Source organism: Danio rerio, chromosome 25, assembly GCF_049306965.1.
Source record: "Danio rerio strain Tuebingen ecotype United States chromosome 25, GRCz12tu, whole genome shotgun sequence".
In the NCBI taxonomy this organism is placed as follows: domain Eukaryota; kingdom Metazoa; phylum Chordata; class Actinopteri; order Cypriniformes; family Danionidae; genus Danio; species Danio rerio.
In genome coordinates, this window is record NC_133200.1 from 4,570,001 (window position 1) to 4,593,975 (window position 23,975).

General features: G+C 37.7%; 1 protein-coding gene across 23 annotated transcripts in view; it reads right to left on the minus strand.

Annotated features, from left to right (window-relative positions):
* Positions 1 to 23,975, minus strand: part of myrf (myelin regulatory factor) — an 87,001-nt gene that overhangs the window by 45,502 nt on the left and 17,524 nt on the right. For 4 of the 23 annotated variants that reach the window (XM_073942515.1, XM_073942510.1, XM_073942513.1 and 1 more), the window contains exon 1: positions 8,523 to 8,694. The exons of 17 other annotated variants lie outside the window; for them this stretch is intronic. In XM_073942515.1, coding sequence (XP_073798616.1) covers positions 8,523 to 8,541 — 19 coding nt within the window. In that variant the 5' untranslated portion in view covers positions 8,542 to 8,694. Of the gene's footprint in view, positions 1 to 8,522; positions 8,697 to 23,975 lie in introns of those variants that run through there. 2 more of the 23 variants (XR_012400063.1, XM_073942514.1) reach the window with 1 other exon arrangement.

A 23,975-nucleotide genomic window follows, 5' to 3' on the forward strand; every position in this document is an offset into this window, starting at 1 on the left:
AACGTATATAAAAACCAAAATTTTTGTTGGAAAGAAAATGACATCCATCCATTCAAGTACGTTCAAACATCAACAACAGAAACCGTACAAGAACTACACAAAGCAAGCAAACAAAGGAGAAAAAGAAGGGAATCAGCAAGAGGTCAGGTGGAGGTGGAGGTGTAGCTGAGACCCCATTAAACCCCTGATCTCTCTCTCTCTCTCTTTGATAGATTAGGCCACTAACGAAAGCGGAATGTGAAGAATTCCAGTGTTAGTGTTGGGAAAACTCTCTGGTCCATCAGCCTCCCACATCCCAACCCAAACAGGCAAAAAACATCACAAAACACCATGACCCAGGACAGGTCTGATCCACCTGTGAGTCCTCAAAGACCTCATCTGTACACGTGAGTTTACTTCACTCTAGTTCTCGCAAAAGTATCCATATTTTAATATGTATAGATGCTAACATTTTCGAAACAGTAGAATATCACTTCTCCAACGTTTACCAGGGTTCTGCACTCGTTTTGTCCTCATCAATGCACATGTTTTCAAATACTTTATTTATTCATTCATTCATTTTTCTTCGGCTTAGTCCCTTATTTATCAGAGGAATGAACCACCAACTAATCCGGCATATGTTTTAAGCAGTGGATGCCCTTTCAATCGCAACCCAGTTCTGGGAAACGCCCATACACTCTCACATTCACACACTCAAACTCTTTAGTTTACCCAATTCACCTATATCGCATGTGTTTGGACTGTGGGGGAAACCGGAGCACACCAACACGGGGAGAACATGCAAACTCCACACAGAAACACCAACTGGCCCGGCCGGAACTCAAACCAGCGACCTTCTTGCTGTGAGGTGATCGGACAATACTAACCACTGTGCCACCATGCCACTTACACACATAACTTAAGAGAATAGGGACAAATCTTTTAGACCATGCGCTTGGTGCAACGACTGTTTTTCATGTCCTTAAAATAGTAAAAGTGGATTCAGAAGTGCTTCTGCGCTTTACACCTTGAGATTATATGATTTAAATAGAGTGTTTTAGTCACACAAAAAAACGTTGTTGTGCAAACAAACAGGCAAAACCTAAAAAAAACAACCTTTTTTTTATGTTGTCGCGTAAACAAACCTTATTTCAATTCAAATTTTGGCCGGCCAAGTGAAAATCTTGCTAGCCATGCTTGCGATTTTAACCATCCAAATAAATTATAAAGATGAAGGTATAAAATGAAGACATTACATTAACATTGTACTTTTAAATAATTCTATGGCAATATTTCCTTGTGGCATTAAAAACGCTATCAACTGTCAATGTTTTTTAAGGATATCATTACCGTATCAAAGATTCAAGATTAGAAAATTCCACAAATTTCAACTTAAAGGGACAGTTCACCCAAAAAGTGGCTCTAAGCTTTTATAAATTTCTTTCATCTTAGAACAAAAAATAAGCGAAGTTTAATATATTAAACTAATTTCGAGAGGAGTATGCACTCATGATTGACCCAGCTGGCTCATATTAGTTAATCACAATCCTCCAATCAAAGGATCATAAGTTCCTATATATATATCCTCTTTTTCTTTCTACAACTATCTACGTCTTGAAGAAACCCCCCTCCTCCCGTTCTTCCACCTTTACCTGGAATGGGCGGCACGGCGGCCCAGCGACTAGCAAGAATTCCAATGGCTCTGGCTCCTTGCTGGACCATCTGGCATTTCTGTGTGGAGCTGGCATGTTCTCCCCGTGTTCGTGTTGGTTCCCACGGGTTCCATGGTTTCCTCCCAAGGCCTAAATATGCTCTACATTATAGACAAAATAAACCTAAGTCTCTTTTACCACACGTCTCGCTCTCAGAAAGTTCACCTTGGCCTCAGCTGCGGGGGAGTTTTGAGGTCGTCCTGAGCTCAATCTCCCCTCGCCCCTCAAAGGGAGGGAGCCCTGGACTCGAGGATCCCTTGAGCTCAGGGCTCTCTCTCAGGACAGCATGCCAAACAAGCTTTTCGTAAATTATGAGTTAAGTGTGAACTCTTGAAGATACTTTGAAGAATGTTGTTTTTGTTTATATTCAACATAAGAAAGAAATTCTTAAAACTTTACAACCACTTCAGTGTAAGTACATTTTCAGTTCTTGGGTGAACTGTCCCTTTAAATCCCACACCATCTGTCAGTGTATGTTTACATCAGGTATAAACCGAGAGTCAAAGCAAACACTTTTCATAAACCACTTGACAAATTGTAAAAAACCCAGCTCTGAGTGATGAAAATGCGGCTGCGAGGGGAAAACCCAACACTGATGTCATGTTTGGGGTCTCTGCTCTCTTGGACAGCTTTATGAGAGTGCCAGCGAGGCAGAGAAAACCAGCAAGGGATGATTTTACTAAATAAGATCCAGATGTTTCCACCCTCCTGCGTTAAATCTGCCAGAGCGCTGCTGATAACGGCTGCGAGATTGACTGACGCGAACAGGAGTGGGGGAGAAGAGCCATGTTTCTGAACTGAACAACACTGCCTTTAACAAAGAGAGCAGAACTATATTAATTCCCCTCTATGTTTTGATGAATATATGTTGACGTCTGTTCATTTGTTGAGGTGATTTAAATGTATGCCTATTTCGAAAGACTTTAGCATCCACAGCTTATCTCCCTTTGTTTTTTTATCTTTTAGAGTAAAAATATTGACTGTAATGACATTTTAACATTGTTTACAGGACACATCTGCTAAAATATCATTCAGTGGAATGTGTTCAAATATCTTAAAAGGCATATCTAGAACAAATACACTAAATAATTAATTTAAATAGTAGTTATTTTCATTTTAAATCCTTCAACTGCATTTATCCTTCAAACCCCTAGATTTGGCAGCAAGCCTATCTAATAATTTAAACAATCCAGGCTCATTCTGAAAATGTACCGCTATATACATTTCTGGAGAGCGCCAAATACATCCCAGGCGCTACGTTTTTTTTTAATGTTTTTTGTTTTGCGAGGCTGATATGTACGCTTTTTCAGATCTCAAATTTCGCGAGTGCCATTCCAGTCTGCTGTTCTCGTGTAAATCCACCGGAGACTGCTGTCGACTGACTGATCGCCCCACCTACCCCCTTTCCAAAACCCAACCGATAGTGTTTTTAATGACTGACCCGCGCCCCACTTCCTTAAACCCAACTGACAGTGTTTTCAAAAGCAATCCAGAAAAAGAAAAGACCCTTGATTTTTACCACTTTTTCAGATTTTATTTTTTAGCTTCTGTTTTTGTCTTACCTGCTTTCTTTACCGAACTCAAACCCTGTCGACGCGGTCTTCTCCTATTTGCATCTCAAGTCCGCCAATGTAGGGGGTGAACTACTGGACAAACTTGTAAGCGGTGAGCTGCTAGTGCAAAAAGTAACAACGTCATAACACCCCGTAGGGTTTGTTTTAAAGACAAATTGCAGCCATACGTACCTCTGGCTACATCATTTGAAATGTATATAGAGCTACGCTTTCAGAATGAGCCTATGTATGTTGAATTTAAAATATAATCATATTTAATATGATCACTTTTTTCTTTTATATATATTTTAATATGTACAGATGAGAATAAGTATTTTTGTTGTTTAATTTAGACAGTTTTGTATAAATACTGACATTTTCTCAGACATAATTTGACATCTTATTTCCACAAATATTATATTATATTTATTTCCATAATATTGAAGTGTACTCTTCACTTGCAGTTAATATCCTTTATATGTACATAAAATCATATTTGCACATTTAATTTGATACAGAAACCAAAATGGCACATCTTATATTTAACCGCGAAATTATGCAGCATATGTTTTACGCAGTGGATGCCTTTCCAGCTGCAACCTATCACTGGGAAACACCCATGCACTCACATAAACTACAGACAATTTAGTTTACCAAATTCCCCTATAGCGCATGTCTTTGGACTGTGGGGGAAACCAGAGCACCCGGAGGAAACCCACGCCAACATAGGGAGAACATGCAAACTCCACACAGAAATACCAACTGACCCAGCCGGGACTCGAACCACTGACCTTATGTCATTTTTTATTATTATTCTTTCGAATTACATTACAGGATCTTGTTGAAAAATTTAAAAAAGTTTTCACATTTGTATTCATTTTATGTATTGTATTCCTTATTTATTCATTCATTCATTTTTTTTTTGGTTTAGTCCCTTTATTAATCCAGGTTCGCCACAGCGGAATGAACCGCCAACTTATCCAGCACATTTTTACTCAGCGGATGCCCTTCCAACTGCAACCCATCTCTGGGGATGCCCTGCCAGCCGCAACCCACTTCTAGGAAACATCCACACACACACACACACACACTTTCATACACTTTGGACAATTTAGCTTACCCAATTCACCTGTAACGCATGTCTTTGGACCCACGCGAACGCAGGGAAAACATGCAAACTCCACACAGAAACGCCAGCTGAGCCGAGGTTCGAACCAGCGACCTTCTTGCTGTGAGGCGACAGCACTACCTACTGCGTCGCATTGTATTCATTATTTTGTAATTATTTGTTTTATTTATTTATTTACTTTATTTTTAGATTTATTCTTTTGTCATTTTTATTAATTTTATTTATTAGAAAAGTTTGAAAAAGGTTTTATATTTTGTATTTATTTATTTATTCACTAGTAGGTTTATTTATTTATTCTAGTTTTAGATTTATTCTATTGTACTTTTTATTTTTTGATTTTATTTTTTGAATTGATTTTATTTATTAAAAAAGATTAAAAAGTTTTCATATTTTGTATTTAATTTTTATTATTTGTTTATTTATTACATTTGTAGATTTATTTGCGATTTGTATATTTGTAGTCATTTTTTAATTGATTTAACTTATTACCAAATATAAAAACTTTTCCAACTTTTTAATACGTTTTTTTATTATTTGTTTATTTATTTTATATGCAGGTTTATTTGTTTATGCTCTTTGTAGATTTAGTCTTTTGTATTTTTTATTTTATTTATTAGACAAGTTTGAAAAAGTTTTCATATTTTGTATTTATTTATTTATTGTTTGCTTATTTATTCACTTGTAAGTTTATTTATTTATTCTAATTTTAGATTTATTCTATTGTACTTTTAAAAATTGATTTTATTTAATAGAAAGGATAAAAAAGTTTTTATGTTTTGTATTTAATTATTTAATTTTTATTTGTTTATTTATTCATTTGTAGGTTTATTAATTTATTCTAGTTTTAGATTATTTTATTGTACTTTTAAAATGTATTTATTTAATTGAAAATGTAAAAAAAATCATATTTTGTCTTTATTTATTTAATGTTTATTATTTGTTTATTTATTGCATTTGTAGATTTATTTGCGATTTGTAGATTTACTCTTTTGTCTTTTTTTAATTGATTTAATTTATTACAAAATAAGAAAACTTTTTTTCTAACTTTTTAATTAGTCTTTTTATTATTTGTTTGTTTATTTCATATGTAGATGTATTTGTTTGTGCTATTTGTAGATTTAGTCTTTTGTATATTTTTATTTTATTTATTAGACAAGTTTGAAAAAGTTTTCTTATTTTGTATTTATTTATTATTTGTTTATTTATTTCATGTGTAGGTTTATTTATTTATTCTACTTGTAGATTTATTTATTGATTTTATTTATTAGAAAAGTTTGAAAATGTTTAATTGGGTTGATGCTGTAAAATACAATACACAAACATGGTAATAACTCGCTTGCACGTTTTCTTATATTTTATTTTCTTATTATTTTATACTTAATTTTCAGTTTATCATTTGTTATATTGTCCCAAACTATAAAAATATCAATAAAAGTCACGTTTGTTAAACTGCACAGATGAATTTCAAGAACAGGGATCAAAATCCCACAATGCAATTCTTAACCATAAATAAACAACAAAACAATTTAAACCAAGAAATACGTTAATTAAAAGTGTATTAGGTGGCACGGTGGCTCAGTGGTTAGCACTGTCGCCTTACAGCAAGAAGGTCAAGAAGGTTCGAGTCCCGGCTGGGCCAGTTGGCAAATCTTTGAGGAGTTTGCATGTTCTCCCCGTGTTGGCGTGGGTTTCTTCTTGATGCTCCGGTTTCCCCCACAGTCAAGACATGCGCTATAAGTGAATGGGATGAACTAAATTGGGCGTATTGTATAAGTGTGTGAATGTGAGTATGGGTGTTTCCCAATACTAGGTTGCGGCTGGAAGGGCATCTGCTGCGTGAAACATATGCCAGAATACTTGACGGTTCATTCCACTGTGGCACCCCCTGATAAATAAGGGACTAAGCTAAAGGTAAATGAATGAATAAACTGTGTATTTTACATTTTTGATGTAAAAATTTTGGGTAAAACTTGATTTAATTAGTTTATATCAGAATTCCTTGATCATTTAAATGTTCAATTTATTTGAAACACCAATCTAACATTGTATACTTCTCAATTATTTAAAAGTAAACACAAACTGACCCTAAACATACTGTAAATACTAAACATTTGCTATGACAAATGTGATAGCGAACAAAACTTCTTTAAGGAGCTTCACATTTCTTTCTCATCCGTCATTGGCTGTTCAAGATACTTGTATGACAAGCCCTATGATTCTGAACGAAAGCATTTGGCAACTACTAACAAAAAAGTAGTCCCTGGAGAGCTCATTAATCACACTCAACAATCCCAAACATCCCTCGCTCTCCTCCGTCTCCATCTCTATCTCTGTGTTCCTCCCGGATCTCTTTCCATGTGGAGCTCGTCACTGTGCGCCGCTTCTTATGCATGTTAATCATTAAGCCCTAATTCACACCACAGTAAAAGATGATAGAGCAAAGTCCATTATATTATCAGACGGTAAACACCACCCAGAATGCACCGGGGGGCTTTGGAAAGAGGAAAACACACATGCTGCATGGCCACGATCAATACGGCATTCATTTGAGTATTAACACACTTACAGAGGAAAACATTTGTCCTAGTTATACAGTCATTGACATGAGGAGAGGACTGTTAAATCACAAAGCACACACTGATATTGTTTGTCAGACTGTAAAGCACTTATTGCGCCATGTGATTTCCACAGTGGCAAAAAAAAATAATGGACGGAACTGTAAAATCAAGTCATAAAAATGAAATTTGCACTAAAAATCATAAGTTGTTTCAACAGCTTTGAATAAAGAAATCAGAAAGCTCTACTGGGGCACAGCTCCTCCTCAAAAAAAAGTAAATAAATAAATATCAGGTTCGTAGCCAGCCTATTAAAAAGGATGGTTCTTTTTTTTCAGACCTTTACAGATATTCAAGGTTTAAATACTGCATTTTAGTGACATTTTAAGCAACAATTTGGGCTGGATTAGCTTATTGGATGGTTATCATTACCACACTATTTGATGCAACAAAAATACCTCCTACATTTTTGTCAAAGTGCTTATCATACTATTTTTTGTTTACAAAAAAATGTTTATTTACATGTTGTAACAGTTTTATATATAATGTAATGAGATTAGAATTTTAGAAATATAAAAAAATACTTATTTTAAATGCTAATTTATTATCATCCATCATAAAAATCTGTTAAAACTGGCTTTAAATTAAAAACTAACCCTGTAGCCTAAAAGCAAATTACAAACTGGCCAGCTCATTTACTCAGTCAGAATTTGTCCATTTAAATAATAAAAGCCATCTTTTATTGCTTATTTTTCTCAGAGCCTTCTTCTATTGGTTATTTTCACAATTTATGATGGCAAACTGTCAAAAATTGGACAAATGAGTTCATATATGGGCCAAATTCTGGACTTTGTCAGTAGTGGTGTGGGTCTTGCTAACCCCCTGAACCCCCACCTGGCTACAGAATGTGAAAACATTCATTTTTGGATAAAAAATAAGTAATCAAATGACATTTGTTTGGGTGAAAAAAAAACAAAAGCATATTTCTTAGGGTTGTATATATTAAGCTACTTGCTATTTCTTTATAATTGTGTGCTCAATTTACTAGCAATTTCTCTGAATTATTTTTCCTAAACATTTTTTTTTGTATGTGTAGATTCAAACTAATAAAATAATAACAATAATAATAAAAATGTAACATTTTACTACTGTGCTCCAGCAATCGAATATTTCAATCAAGTCATGATTTGTAGGCCAAACTACACATAGGATGGTTGCTATTGAGTTACTAAGGTGTTCTAAGTGTTGCTATGCTAGGTGTTGCTAGGGTGTGGTTAGTGGCTCAAAAGACCACACCCCCAAGTCTTTATAATATTAAACGATTTGGCCTCCTCCTTTAATTCATCCTTCACCATGTACTCAAAACTGAAACTCAAATCATTTTTTGGCATTATTAAAATCTCTAAAACAAATAATCTAGTATGAGATACTTAATAATTAACATTACAAGATCTTTATTTAGCAAACAACACTAATCATTTTGTCTGTAACAGAATCAAACTCCAATGAAAACAAACTAACACACTGAACTACGTTGTAAGATCTGGCAACGCAGCAGCTAATATATGCAAATCAATAATAAGAGAGAAGGTACCTGCTCGAAGCCACAGCATTTTGTTTATCGGACACACAACCTACAAATCTGGAGATGTGTGTAAATGACCAAGAACGTCTCTCATATCCTTCCCAACAACGTACACCTTTGCATCTCGTCTCGGACCTCAGCTGGCGGGTCCAGGGTTACGTGGATGTGTGTGTGTGTGTGTGTTGTAATGCAGGATTAGGTCTCAGTCATGAGACAGAGCTGTACCAGGCCACCACACACAGCTCTATCGGCCACCAGCACTGAACGCACCGGCCGACCTGAGCTGCTTACCTACACCACAGAGAAACCCGTAGAGCAATCATACCATCAGCAGAGGAGGGAAAACTGTAAAAGTCGGGAATTTAAGGAATGACACATTTCTAGGGGAGTGAAACGTGGTATCAGTCCCACGCAAATCAGCATCTCGGCCTAATTTTAACCCCGGCGCCTCGGTTTAATCCCCACCAACATACAGAGTCACTGGTCAGATTATCTGGTGTGGTCTGATTGACCGCATGCCTTTAAATGGCCTATTTTTTTTTAAAAAGAGGAGTTTTTCCTTTTTTTCTGGCAAAATATGGAGTGAAATAATCGTATCCAAATTCATTGTAAGTAAAATGTTTCTGGCTTTTGGTGTCACAGTTACAGTATTTCACCTGGCCCATTTCCACTGAGTGGTACAGTACGGTACGGTTCGCCACTGTCAAAAGGCGTACTGAACCGTACCACTTTTTCCGCACCCTTTGCAAAGGATACCAACAAGCGTACCAAAAGGTGGAGCTAGATACGCAGCTGAACGCTATTGGTCTAAAGAGATACGTTATTCCCTTACTCAACAAGACAGAATGAAAACAAAGGAACCGCCATGTTTTAAATACAAAGCCGAGACATTACACGGTAATAATACATATAATGACAAGCCATGGTCAACCCGAGCTCAAACAAACCTTGTATTCGTCTTGATGAACATCCACAAAGCCAAGAACAAAATCTGCTGTGCCCTGTTGTTGTTTTACAAGCCCGTCTAAAAGTGTGAGCGTTTTCACCAAAGAGCATAGAATCACCGAGAGGTGACACTCTAGTGCGATTTGGGAAAACAGCCACTAGATGGCATGGCGGCCATTTTGGAATGAATTAGTCTGGCATATTATAAGTCTGTAAAAAAAACTATTAAAAGCGCTGATGATTGTGATAGTAAGTGTTGTATTGTCGTCCCTTAGGTTGTATCTCAGCTTTAATGCGCTTTATAAATAAATAAATAAAAACAACCCAAGCTCATTTTGGAAACGTAGCCCCACGGACTTTTCTGGAGACCGCGTTTTATGAGGCCGGAGGTAGGTATGGCCGCGTTTAGTTTTTTTCGAGCGAACGCTGCTGGGTGGTGTGGCGCCGCTCCGCTCCTCCTCTTCGCGCTCGTTGGCCGACGGCTCGCCTCCGAGTAGAGGGCTTTCCCGATGCAACCAGTTTGTCCGCTTAGGTCACAGTGTTGCATCGGCGGAGCGGAGACCCCGGAGGAGGAGGAGGAGCCGGCCGCGGGGACAACGACCGGGATCGAGTCCAGGGAACAGCGGTTCCAGAAATCAGGTAAGATGAAAAACGGAATCCGAAAAATAAGTGCGAGAACGCGCCGGGATCCGAAAACGCGGTCGAAATCAAAGACGAGGGCTTTTGCTTTTTTTTTTTTCCCGGACGGCTTTTGCGAACCATCGCTCGGGTTTAGGGAAGGAGGAAGAGGAGGAGAAAGAGGAGGGTGGCCGGGTCGGCCGATCCGGCGGCTTTTCGCGCGAGAACGGCGCGCGCTCCCAAGAGGCGCCGGAGACGCAAAAAAGCACGCACAGCGGCCTCTTGCGGATCCGCGAAAACAAAAAACGCTCGAATACGTACCTCCCGGGACGTATCTTGCGGTCCGCAGAAACGTCCGTGGGGCTACGTTTCCACAATGAGCCCGGGTTAAATAAAAACAAAGCAGCTGCTTGCCATCGCGACAGCAATAAGATCTGTAAAAAAGACGGCCGATCGCTTTCACTCAAAAATGGCGGAATCCGGGGCTGCTGCTGGGTGCTGCTGTTGCAATGGAACGTTCTATTGAGTGTCGCCTCTTGGTCATTCTAAGCTCTTTGGTTTCACTTTGTCCAGAGAGCTTGCGGTCTTGTCTATATTTGTAATAACAAACTTTTTGAGCTCATATTAGTGATTGTGACTATTGAAGTGCTTTGAAATCTGATCCTGTCAGAAAGAAATAAACGCGAGAGTAAAGCGTGAAAAAACAGCCGCAAATAATGCTTCTGCAACCCAAAACACGAACAAACTGCCATGTTTAACTATTATCATCACCTTTTGGACTATTTTTAACCCGGGAGTTACTTTCTAACAAGAGGCTGCACGTGCTGCTGAAGATTAAAGATACATATGAGAGGTTTGCTCTGACTGTGGGCTATATTTCGAGTTGTTTTTGAACCCAAATAAGGACTAAATGTATGCTGTGTGCAGTTTTTCTGTAACTGGTAACATATCGGAGACTGTAAGGGTCTGTATGTGTTCATATGCGTAGCTTTTATTTATTTTATGTAATCGCAGACGTTACAGTAGGCTATTTCGCACTGTCATTGATCTGCAGTTATAAACAAATCCTGTTCATAGAAAGGTTAGTCATGAACATTCATGCACAAGTATTTATGTGTATAAAGCATCTGTTTTGTGAGAAGTGCTTCTCATATGATATGTGAATGACCGCTACAGCCTGTTGGAAGTAGTTTATTTAGTTCGAAAAAGTAGCAAGTTGGCTAAAAGAATGTTTAAGATCGCTGCAGTCAACAATGCAACCACTGTAAAGAGTAAAGCAAGTGCTTTAAAGTTGATCCCTGTGCCTGAGGTTGGTAATAGCATGATACTAGCATGAGTTAGCATGATTAGCATGATTCTAAAAAATTAACATGTTATTAGCATTGAATCTAGCACGGTTTAGCATGTTGTTAGCATATTTCCAGCATGAAATAGCATGTTGCTAGCATGGTTCCAACATGAATTAGCATGTTGTTGTTATGATTCCAATGTTGTTAGCCTGTTTATATCATGAATTAGCATGTTGTCAGCTTGATTCTATCATGAATTAGCATGTTGTTGGCTTGATTCTAACATGAATTAGCATGTAACTAGCCTGATTCTAGCATGAATTAGCATGTTGGTAACATGATTCCAACATGAACAAGCATGTTATTAGCACGATTCCAACATGAATTAGCATGTTGTTAGCATGATTCCAACATGAACTAGCATGTTATAAGCACGGTTCCAACATGAATTAGCATGTTGTTAGCCTGTTTCTAGCATGAGCTAACATGTAACCTGCCTGAATCTAGCATGAATTAGCATGTTGTTAGCATGATTCTAGCATGTTGTTAGCACGATTCCAACATGAATTAGCATGTTTCTAGGATGATTCTAGAATGTTGTTAGCACGATTCCAACATTAATTAGCATGTTGTTATCATGATTGTAGCAAGAATTAACATGTTGTTAGCATAATTCCAACATGAATTAGCATGTTGTTAGCACGATTCCAACATGAATTAGCATGTTGTTATCATTTTTTAGCATGCTGTTATCATGATTGTAGCATGAATTAGTGTGTTGTTAGCATGATACTAGAATGAATCAGCATGTTGTGATCATGATGTTAGCATCAATTAGCATGTTGTTAGCCTGATTCCAGCATGAATTAACATGTTGTTAGCATGCATGAAGTAGCATATAACTACCATGATTCTAGCATAAATTAGCATGTTGTTAGCATGATTCTAGCATGAATTAACATGTAACTATCCTGATTCTAGCATGAATTGGCACCTTATTAGCATGATTTCAGCATGAAATATCATGTTGTTAGCATGATTCTAGCATGTAGGAGTTTATAACTAGCATGAATAAGAATATAACTAGCATGATTCCAGAATGAATTAGCATGTTAGCACGATTCTAGCATTAATCATCATGTTGTAAATATGATTCTAGCATGAATCATCTTGTTTTTAGCAAGAATTAGAATGTTGTTTTAAAGAATTAGCATGTGCTAGCATGACTAGCATGTTTCTAGCAAGATTAGCATGTCAGATGAATGTTAAAACTGTTAGCATGTGTTGGTCACAGTCTATGGGACAGTTGCTAGGGTGCTGAAATTGGTTGCTAAGGAGTGGCTAGTAAGTTTAAAGCTCATCAGTGAAAGCCTGACAGACCTCGTACGGTTGCTAGCTACGATTGGTGTGGCGGTTTTTGGGTGTGGCTTGGCGAAGGGTCAATTACATTCACACACTAGATTGTGATTCTGGGCTAAAGTAAAAATCCCCCTATGAATGACACAACAGAATGACTAAATATATGGAAAACATGGCTGATTATAAAGCAACACAAAGCTGATTATAACAACACCAAAAACAACTGCACACTGCTAACAAATCACTGGAGGACCAATAAAAAATAGACAAGACAAACGGATCACGGTCACCTGAAATGTGGAGTGATATTTGGTTTGTGGTAATGAAACTGGCATGTGAATGATACAGGCCTGGCTGCTCAAACACAATGCATTCCAGCGACAGTAAAACACTGTTACATGAGAGAGTCCAGGCGCAACGGCCAGAGCTTTCCCTCCATCAAACACCAGAACCCTCAGTACCTGAAAACAAGACTGATCCACAGCTGACGGACACACAACTGCCCCTAACACACACACACAGCATGTCAATGACTGATGCTGTGAGAAAAATCCCACAGGAGATGTACAGTAGTCATTTGTACAAGATAACCCATAGGAAGAATCTTTAATCTGGGATGACATTTTATTTGCGGGTTATTGGATTGTGTTGAACTGTTACTGTTGCTCTTTTTGTTCTCTATTATGTTATTATTGGCGACGCTGTGGCGCAGTGGGTAGCACGTTTGCCTCACAGCTAGAAGGTCACTGTTTCAAGCCTCGGTTGGGTCAGTTGACATTTCTGTTTGGAGTTTGCATGTTCTCCCCGTGTTGGTGTGGGTTTTTGGGTATTGTATGCTAAAATTTTCCGTAGTGTATTTGTGGGAATAAGTGTGTGTGGATGTTTCCCAGTGATGGGTTGCGGCTGGAAGGGCATCCGCTGTGTAAAACATATGCTGGATAAGTTGGCGGTTGGGCGAAGCATCGGCGCAGTAGGTAGTGCTGTCGCCTCACAGCAAGAAGGTCGCTGGGTCACTGGTTTGAGGCTCGGCTCAGTTGGCGTTTCTGTGTGGAGTTTGCATGTTCTCCCTGTGTTCGCGTGGGTTTCCTCCGGGTGCTCCGGTTTCCTCTACAGTCCAAAGACATGCGGTACAGGTGAATTGGGTAGGCTAAATTGTCCGTAGTGTGTGAGTGTGTGTGTGAATGTGTGTGTGGATGTTTCCCAGAGATGGGTTGCGGCTGGAAGGGCATCCGCTGCAAAAAAATTTGCTGGATAAGTTGGTGGTTCATTCCGCTGTGGCGACCCCAGATTAAAAAAGGGACTAAGCCGACAAGAAGATGAATGAATGAATGAAAGTTGGCGGTTCATTCCGCTGTGGCGACCCCTGGGGTCCGTTCTTCGTACGTGGATTACTCAGTTAGCTGGATATGGATATTGACGATTTGACACGATCCAGGATCGTTTCGTTCTTCAAAGCTGATCCGAGAATTGATGTCATGGCAACAGTTCTGCTAGGTCAAACCTGATTGGGAGCAGGCTCAATTCATATAAACAGGATTAGATCGGCTCAGTTCAAGCAAAGATAATACAGAAACTATGTTCCGAATTCTGATATTTTCTTACAGTAGTAGTTATATACACTTGGGAAAATGGTACATATTTTTAAACTATATATATAAAGTTATAGTCATTAATATAATAAATAAAGTTATACATATTAATAAAACGTTGGCTATACAATCTGCACTCTCGAAATGAAAGTGCAAAGACTGCCATCTGGTGCAAAGAGAAAACTTATTGATATGAACTTTTTAGATCGCTTTAGTACAAATTGTGTATAATAGAAATGCACAATATGTGACTTTTTTTTAAAGCAATAATACATGTCAGCAGTCATAAACATGTTTTAATAGTTAATATGCCAGTGATTTGAAGCTTCACAAAAGTTGCAGACGCCTTTACCAATATGAAAACGCTTTTGTAAACAACCAGTTATTCTTTACACCGATTAAAAAACGGCTACAATAATAAAGAAAATCTTTTCTAAATGTAGAACTAAATACATTGATTTGCATTGAAATACATGATGAATACTCTTGTCTTGACAAATGAAAGTGTAAAGCCTGCAGCTCACAACAAATGTGGAAAGTTCTTGCGTGTCATATTTAACAAGCCGTTTACTGCTGATTTGATGTAATTTTGCTCACATGGATAATTGAATATTAATCAGATGATGTCATTACGCTGCTGTGCCGTCAGCCAATCGTTGCATTGCTGATCATGATTTCGAGGATCGATAGATCTGTCCTTCATAACACACACAGCGATCTCAGATCAGTTCATCCAGACATTCTAATCTGATTCGCGAACTTGTTTGAAGAACCAAATTAGCGAGAGATCAGTTATCAAGATTAAAAGATCCAGGATCTGCCAAATAATCTTAGATCATTTAAGCGAGGTACGAAGAACGGACCCCTGGTTATTAAAGGGACTAAGCCGAAAAGAAAATTAATTTTGTCATTATTATTATTATATAAGTATATACCATTGTTATATATGATATAATACAGATATATTAAAAACGTAAAATTATACAGTTGAAGTCAGAATCATTAGCCCCTTGTTTATTTTTTCCCCAATTTCTGTTTCAAGAGTTCACACTTAGATATTGTTTGACAACTTGTTAGCAAGTTAGCAGGTTTGGCATGCTGTTCCGGGAGAGAACCCTGAGCTCGGAGATAGTTGAGCCCAGGGCTCCCGCTTGATCCATAGAGCATGTGAGGGGAGTACGAGATCAGGTGGTTCTCGAGAGCTCCCCTGGTAAAGGAGGAAAGAAGGAGAAGGGGTGGATGGGGGGTTTCTTCAGAAAAACGAAGATAAGGGAGTAGTTCTAACTAGGCTACTTATAGTTAGTTTGGATCAATCTGATTGGCTAGCTAATGAGTGTAGATAAGTAGCCAGCTGCAGTCAATCATATCACGTGCTCCTCTCGGAATTAGTTTGTGAAACTTCATTTAACAGAGAGCAGATTTCTTCAACACATTTCTAATCATAATAACTCATCTCTAATAACTGATTTATTTTATCTTTGTCATGATGACAGCAAGTAATATTTTACTAAAGATTTTTCAAGACACTTCTATACAGCTTAAAGTGACATTTAAAGGCTTAACTAGGTCAATTAGGTTAACTAGGCAGGTTAGGGTAATTAGGCAAGTTATTGTATAATGATGGTTTGTTCTGTAGACAGTTGAAAAAAAATAGCTTAAAGGGGCTAATAATTATTCTAGCTGAAATAAAACAAATAAGACTTTCTGCAAAATTTAAATATTATCAGACATACTGTGAACATTTCCTTGCTCTGTTAAACATCATTTGGGAAATATTTAAAAAAGAAAACAAAAATCAAAGGGGGTCTAATAATTCTGACTTTAACTGTATGGTTTCCGCTACATTCATTTATGTCTATTGGAGACATTCATAAATATTCCTAGCAAATCTAATAAATGTTGGAGACATACTTGTTACATAAACGCACTAAATCGCACTTCAGCAGTGTTTATTTGAGAGCGCACAAGAAGATCTGTATATATATATATATATATATATATATATATATATATATATATATATATATATATATATATATATGCAGTTTAAGTCAGAATTAATAGCTCCCCTTTTAATTTTTTTTTCTTATTTGTTTTATTTCAGCTAGAATAAAAACAGGTTTACATTTTTTAAACACCATTTTAAGGTCAATATTATTAGCCCCTTTAAGCTAAATTTTGTTTTGATAGTCTAAAGAACAAAACGTCGTTATACAATAACTTGCCTAATTGTCCTAACCTGCCTAGTTCACCTAATTAACCTAGTTAAGCCTTTAATAGTCACTTTAAGCTGTATAGAAGTGTCTTGAAAAATATCTAGTCAAATATTATTTACTGTCATCATGGCAAAGATTAAATAAAGGCTCTCTGTGTTTGATTTTCTTTTTTATGTACAAGATTGTGACGTCAAACTGTTGTATAAACGCAATATCACACTTGTAGCAGTGTGCTATGGCTGTATATCAGCCCTGGTGACTGGTGATAATAGTTATTAAAACTATTATGATTAGAAATTTGTTGAGAAATTCTGCTCTCGGCTAATAATGCAGGGGGGGCTAATAATTCTGACTTCAACTGTGTGTGTGTGTGTGTGTGTGTGTGTGTGTGTGTGTGTGTGTGTGTGTGTGTGTGTGTGTGTGTGTGTGTGTGTGTGTGTGTGTGTGCGTGTGTGTGCGTGTTATTACATAACTGCACATTTGTAAATAAACACTAAAATAGTAAAATAATATGATAAGCTATTTAACAAAATGATTGGAAATATTTTTTGATACATCAGAAAGTGTGGTTATGATCACCATCCAACAAGATAATACAGCAAAAATAGTTCTTAAAATGTCACTAATAAAAATATGCAATAATAGTCAATAATAAATGACTGCAAAAAGGTTCAGTTTTTCAGAAAATAATAACCACCCTTTATATAAGCTGGCTACAGGCCTGATAGTGTAATTTAAAAAAAAGTTTATTACCTGATGCATAGAGAGTTTGATAAAGACTTCAGTTCATTTTAGTGCAAATATAACTACGCCCCAGCATTAACATGCCTTCATTTCCAACTCAAATCTAGAAATCCTTTACTGGCCATTTATTTACACGACAGCATCATGCTTGACAATCCAAACAACTGTGTGTGTGATGCTTTTCAGGTGTAAATAAATGTGTGTAAAATAAACGGAGTGCTGTAATGGTCCAGTTGGGTGGTGAAGGGGTGAGCTTCCATGTTATGGAGCTCATGAATGGGCTGCGATCCAACACATCAACTCCTACACAACGACCAGTGAGCTCCATTAAATACAGTGCATTCAGCTCAAAACCCGCTTGTGCGCGTTGGCATGCGTGTGTGTGTGTGTGTGTTTGTATGACCTGTGCCCTGCCCTTATCTCACCCCACCCACAGCATGTACGAGTGTGTGTCTGTGTGAGAGAGTCTGAGTGTGTGTCTGATATTCATTATGTTGTGGGGACCTTGTAATGTTCGATTACAATAATACAATCATTTCTTCTGATCCCAATGAAGAAAACAGCCCAGAGTTCACACAGAATGAAGGTAAAAAGATTTTGTAAATGTAAAACAAAACAGAAGCTGTTTTGGGTGGGTTTAGAGGTAGGGTTGGGGGAAGAGGAGACTATCGCCTGTACTGAAACATCATGTCTTATGAATAGGGCTGTAACGATACACGATATAAAATCGAAATCGCGACACTCAGATCTACGATCCTGTGTCGCGGTGTGATAAGGGAGAATCGCGACACACCCACCCCGTCATACCTTTCCAATAACGTCACGCGTGCCTGCAAAAGTTGAGCTAATTAACACTTTTTTTCGTTCGACATTACAAGCACTGCTCCGTTTAAGCCCTCGCAATATTTAGCCGGGAGAGCTCGCACGGAGCTCTTAGTAAGGGGCCGTCTGAATGTGTCAAGAATATCAAAAACAAAACCAACTTAACCCCGCTTGACAACCGACAACGCCAGAAACATTGCCAATGCTGTCAAAGCGGCCGGATTTTCAGCGCATATACGATGATTTGCTCACACTGTTAATGTGGCTGCGCAGAGAGGGATGGGCGTTCACCAGATGTCAGGTAACAGCCAAACTTTTCTGTAACCGTGCAGTGCGCTTTCTGTTTGAACCTTTGGGAGTGCTGACTGACAGGTGCGTGCGGTCAGAAAACACGACGAAGCTTTCAGTTAAAATAAACACAGTTTCTATAGTTATAGCCTACTTTATTTAGAGATAAAGGTATATGGCTCTGCATATAATCACTCAATCTTGCTGGAGTTTATAGCCGTTTCGCTTTACTTCAGGACGCATTAACACCGCTCTGAAGGTCTAATCGTTGTTTTAAGTTATCCAGAGCTGTATGAATATACAAATCTTGAATATAACAATAGTATTAAATATTACAATTGTAACAAGACAGACAGCAACACTTTTGCACAATCGATACCCAGCTGATTCAGTCGTTTATAAGAGGACCGCGCCTCTTCTTTTTTCCTTGTCAATATAAAGGCAGTGCGGTGCGCCTTGTTTTCGGCCACTTGTTTAACTGCAAGGCATACTTAATTTGCGGGATGATAACGTATAACCCGTGCCTACAGACACATTTGCTAAAGAAGCAAAATGGAAGAAGAATATTGCTGTTTGATACAGACCTGTTGATACTAAACTAGCGCTTATGTTGACCTGGATCTGCGTAATAAACGCAACAAATAGGCTTTACCTTTTATTTTACAGCTTAAAGCATGTACGCAGATTAATGCAATATCATATTTAAACAAACTGTTTACAAAAAGTCAACATATGCGCGCGTGTTGTTGTCTTTTCATCAGGCAGCGCGCGCACTTGAGCCGTGAGGGAGAGAGAGGAAACCATAGGCTATATCAGGACATAATCTTTAAAATAAGGATTTTTATTAAAATGTAAAAGGTTTTGTGATTATAATAATAACAGCGGGGCATTAAATAAATGCATATTTTCCGTGGAGCAAGCAATTTGAGGAAGTCAGCGATTTTTATTTGACGGAAGAAATAAACATATGATTGGAAAAAAAGCCTATGCCGGTTATTAAAAAGAATCAGTCAGTATTTTCGTTTTGTAAAATAAATTAATTATTTAAGTGAAAATAATTTAGGGCAGTCCTATTTATTTTATTCATTTTATTTAGATTATTCTGCTCTTCTGTGCTAAACACTGCAGGTGCGTGAAGATGCTCTGTTGTTCTGTTCCGCTATTAATATATAAAAATAAACTAGTATTTTAAAATGCAATATTTAATGTGTCATACACAAAATAGACACGTCAATTTGTTTAATATAAAATTAATAGTAATCTGACCAGTTAACCGTTAATAACCGATTAATGAGCGGCGGTTGTCGGTTAGCAAAATTAACGAAATGAGCATCCCTAGCTATTTAATTTACTTTTTCTATGCAAGAGAACTTGATTGAAAAATAATTTTCAACATGCTTGAACCATCTAAACAATGGAGTTTAGTTTGGTTTTTCAACAGTATTTTGTTACAAAGAAAACAGAAGTGATATAGCTTTGCCTATTTATTTATTTTATATATGGCTATTTATATTGTTAATAATTTGCAAAGTTAATATTGTTCTTTGATGTTTAGTTTATAAAGATTTTTCAAATTTTATTTAATTAAAAATCGTTTTAAAAATCTTTTTTTCCCCACCCCACACGAAAAAAATAAAATAAAAAATCGTGATACGAATCGAATCGTGGGTCAAAAATCGTGATACGAACCGAATCGTGGGTTTGGTGTATCGTTACAGCCCTACTTATGAAGTACCCATTCAACATGAAAACCAACTTATTTGTGTTTGTTTGTGTGTAAGTGTGTGTATGTATGTATGTATGCGTGAGTGTGTATGTGTGTGTGTAAGTATTTTTTAATATGTGTGTGCATTTGCTATTGTGTGTGTTTATGTATGTATATGTGTGTGTGTGTGTGTGTATTAGTGTGTGTGTGTTTTTATGTATGTGTGTGTGAGTGAGTAAGAGAGTATATGTAATGTGCTTGTGTGTGTGTTTGTGAGAGAGATTATATGTAATTTGTGTGTGTGTGTGTGTGTGTGTGTGTGAGTAAGAGTATATATAATGTATGTGTGTGTGAGAGAGTGTGTTTGTGTATCTGTGTGTGTTTGTGTGTATATGTATGTTTGTGTGCGTGTAAGTGAGTATATGTAATGTGTGTGTGTGTGTGTGTGTGTCTGTGCAAGTGTCAGAGAGACTATGTAATACATTGTAATATGTTGTGTGTCTGTTTATTTTTATGTATGTGTGTGTGTGTGTGGTTATGTATCTAGGTGTGTGTTTGTGTGTGCCTGTGAAAGAGTATATGTAATGTGTGTGTGTGTGTATATATACATACATGTATGTGTGTGTGTGTGAGAGAAAGAGATAGTTTATATAATGTGTGTGTGTGTGTGTGTGTGTGTGTGTGTGTGTGTGTGTGTGTGTGTGTGTGTGTGTGTGTGTGTGAAAGAGTATATGTAATGTGTGTGTGTGTGTGTGTGTGTGTGTGTGTGTGTGAGAGATTATCTGTAATAGATGTGGGTGTGTGTCTGTTTATATGCATGTATGTCTGAGTGTGTGTGTGTGTGTGTATATGTATGTATGTGTGTGTGAAAGAGTATATGGTGTGTGTGTGTGTGTGTGTGTGTGTGTGTGTGCGTGTGTGAGAGAGAGAGTATAATAATGTATGTGTATTTGTGAGAGAGTGTGTGTGTGTGTATGTGTGTGTGTGAGAGAGTATATTTAATGTATGTGGGTGTGTGTGTAAGAGGGTATATGTAGTGTGTGTGTGTGTGTGTGTGTGTGTGTGTGTGTGTGTGTGTGTGTAAGAGAGAGTATATTTAATGGATGTGGGTGTGTGTGTGTAAGAGAGTATATATGATGTGTGTTGTGTGTGTGTGTGTGTGTGTGTAAGAGAGAGTATATTTAATGGATGTGGTTGTGTGTGTAAGAGAGTATATATGATGTGTGTGTGTGTGTGTGTGTGTGTGTGTAAGAGAGAGTATGTTTAATGTATGTGGGTGTGTGTGTAAGAGAGTATATATGATGAGTGTGTGTGTGTGTGTGTGTGTGTGTGTGTGTGTGTGTGTGTGTGTGTGTGTGTGTGTGTCTGTTATCTCTCTCCTTCGCCCCGTCTGCACACTGTCACACTAATGGAGTCAGAATGAGGCGGTGATAGTGAGAAAGAGTGAGAGACGCATTACTCGCACCTCATTCTGTTTTTTAAAAGTCTGTCAGGAATGCCAGGAATGATCCAGTGCATTAGAGAGAGGGGGCAAGCGGACCCTCTGTAAGCCGCTTAGGGCTAAAACGCTTTCTGAGCGCTCTTATGTCACAGGGGGTTTCGCTGCTAGTTATCTGCAGGTAAATATCTAAAAAATATACACTCCACGGCTCTCCAAAACGAACAAACAGAAGCCAATAACTCTTTCCCAGAATTCCTTTTAACACCTTCAGTCGGTCAGCCTACTTCACTTATAAGTACTTTTCCAAACTACGGCTTCAATTAATGATTGTTTCTTATTTTAAATTTGCGAATGCATTTCTGAATGCAACAAATGCCTATTAGCAATGCTTTATAAATGTGTGTGTAAATATGACTGGAATTGTCTGTTTTTTTTTTTTTTTTGGTAAAATTTTTTTAAATAAAATTAAAAAATGAACAAATATTCCTTTTAATCTTTCTTTAGGATGAGACGTTAAACCATGGTCCTGACTCTCTGTGGTCATTAAAAATCCCCTGGCACTTCTCGTAAAGAGTAGGTTTAACCCCGGTGTCCTGGCCAAATTCCCTTCATCGGCCCTCGACCATCATAGCCTCCTAATCATCCCCATCCACTGAATTGACTCTATCCATAGAGGAATTACCAACCTACGTTGCACATGACGTCACACGGGTTCCCGGTTGCAAAAAGAGACTGGTTGCAATAGCAAACATGTTGTGTTGTGCGGTAGGATGCCGAATTCGGTACAAAAAAAGGAAAACCTAACTTTTACCGTACACCACACTGCTTTTAATGCCAACGGCAGACATCTGTGGGTAAAAGAGAGCTGAATGGAGTGAGGACCTAATAAAAAATGCTTGACCCTGGAGTTCTCATTAAATTTCAGGTAAGTTCACGCTATGCTGAATTATACACATTACTCGTTTTTGATTGCAGCAATGATTTCAGCAAAAGCAGGTAAATATGGTTAAACTACGGACACTGAATGCTCAGAATGAAATGTAAAAGTGTAATTTCACATACCCTGCCGTACAGGTGTGTTCGCTGTCAGAATGCAGTTGTTTTGCTTGTTGATGATTACCCAGGCCTTCTAGAGCTCTGTCTTTTTTCCTTGTCTTTGGCTAGGCAGAACCTCGGTTTTTAGTACTACAAATTTTTGAATCTGGTGATCATGGATCATTATGTCTTGCACATGACCACACAGAACAGAATTGTTGGCATCCAAAGACTTGTAGGCCTTTAACTTCTCTCTTGTAAAAACACTTGGAGTTTCAATGACATTCGGGCTGGATGCTTGGCCATTTCGTCGTATTCAACATTCATTGGGAGGGTGCCATAGCAAATGGACCTGTCAGACGAACGCCGCTCATTTCCAGCAATTTTCCATCTGCGTTCACACAGCACAGCATTCTGGCAAATTACTGGTAATGTTACAACTTCTCTTTCCAGGAAAACTGCCGGAACAAGTTTACCAGTATTTTTAAAAAGGAACTGTTGCCGGCAATTTTCCAGAAAGTATGTATGTATGTATGTGTGAAAGGGACTATTTTCTCTATATAGAGCTGGTGTGTGGTGAGCGCACAGGCACCGTTGTCCTGTGGCTGCCGTGACATCATACAAGTGAATGCTGCACACTGGTGGTGGTGTTGGGAGACACCCCCCCCCCCAATGACTGTGAAGCGCTTCGGACACATGGCCGTACATGATAAATGCGCTATATAAATACACACATTACACATTCCCTTACATTTTTTTTATATAAAATGTCAAGATAAATGAAGTAAAATTACCAGAAAAGAAAACAGGCACATGTGAGACAATCTAAACCATAATAGTGAGCTACAGCAGCAAACGTGCACATGCTTTATTATTTAATTTAATTTTAATTCATTCATTATTTAAATTTAATAAATTAATTAATTTTAATTACAATGGTCAAACACTTTAAGGTGGCTCACCCTTTGCGGCCTCACAGTTTCCCAGATTTTTTTTTTTTTTTGTGCAATTTGACATGCTTTTTTTTTTTAACAGCACATTGTGTTCTGCGCCCTAAATGGCTCAGTGTCAATCATTCTACTTTATGAGTCCTGTACAGTACAGAATGCATTTAGCTTGCCAAATTAACATAAATCTTCGATCGCTAGTAGTTTGAGTTCCAACAAAAAAGGTTTGTAACTGTCTGCAGCAAGACCATCGTAAAGGGCATCACACACTGGATGTGCTAAGCCATGAAATGCCATTCATTTTAGATTTTAAACATAGGTGTACATCAGGGTATGCACACCAGTGCCGCAAGTCAGCAACTGTCTGCAGTCAGCAACTACGACCCAGAACACTGTTCATATTTCTGCTACACCACAAAGCATTATCTGAATAATTTCATTTTAAATATCATGTAAATGTGCGC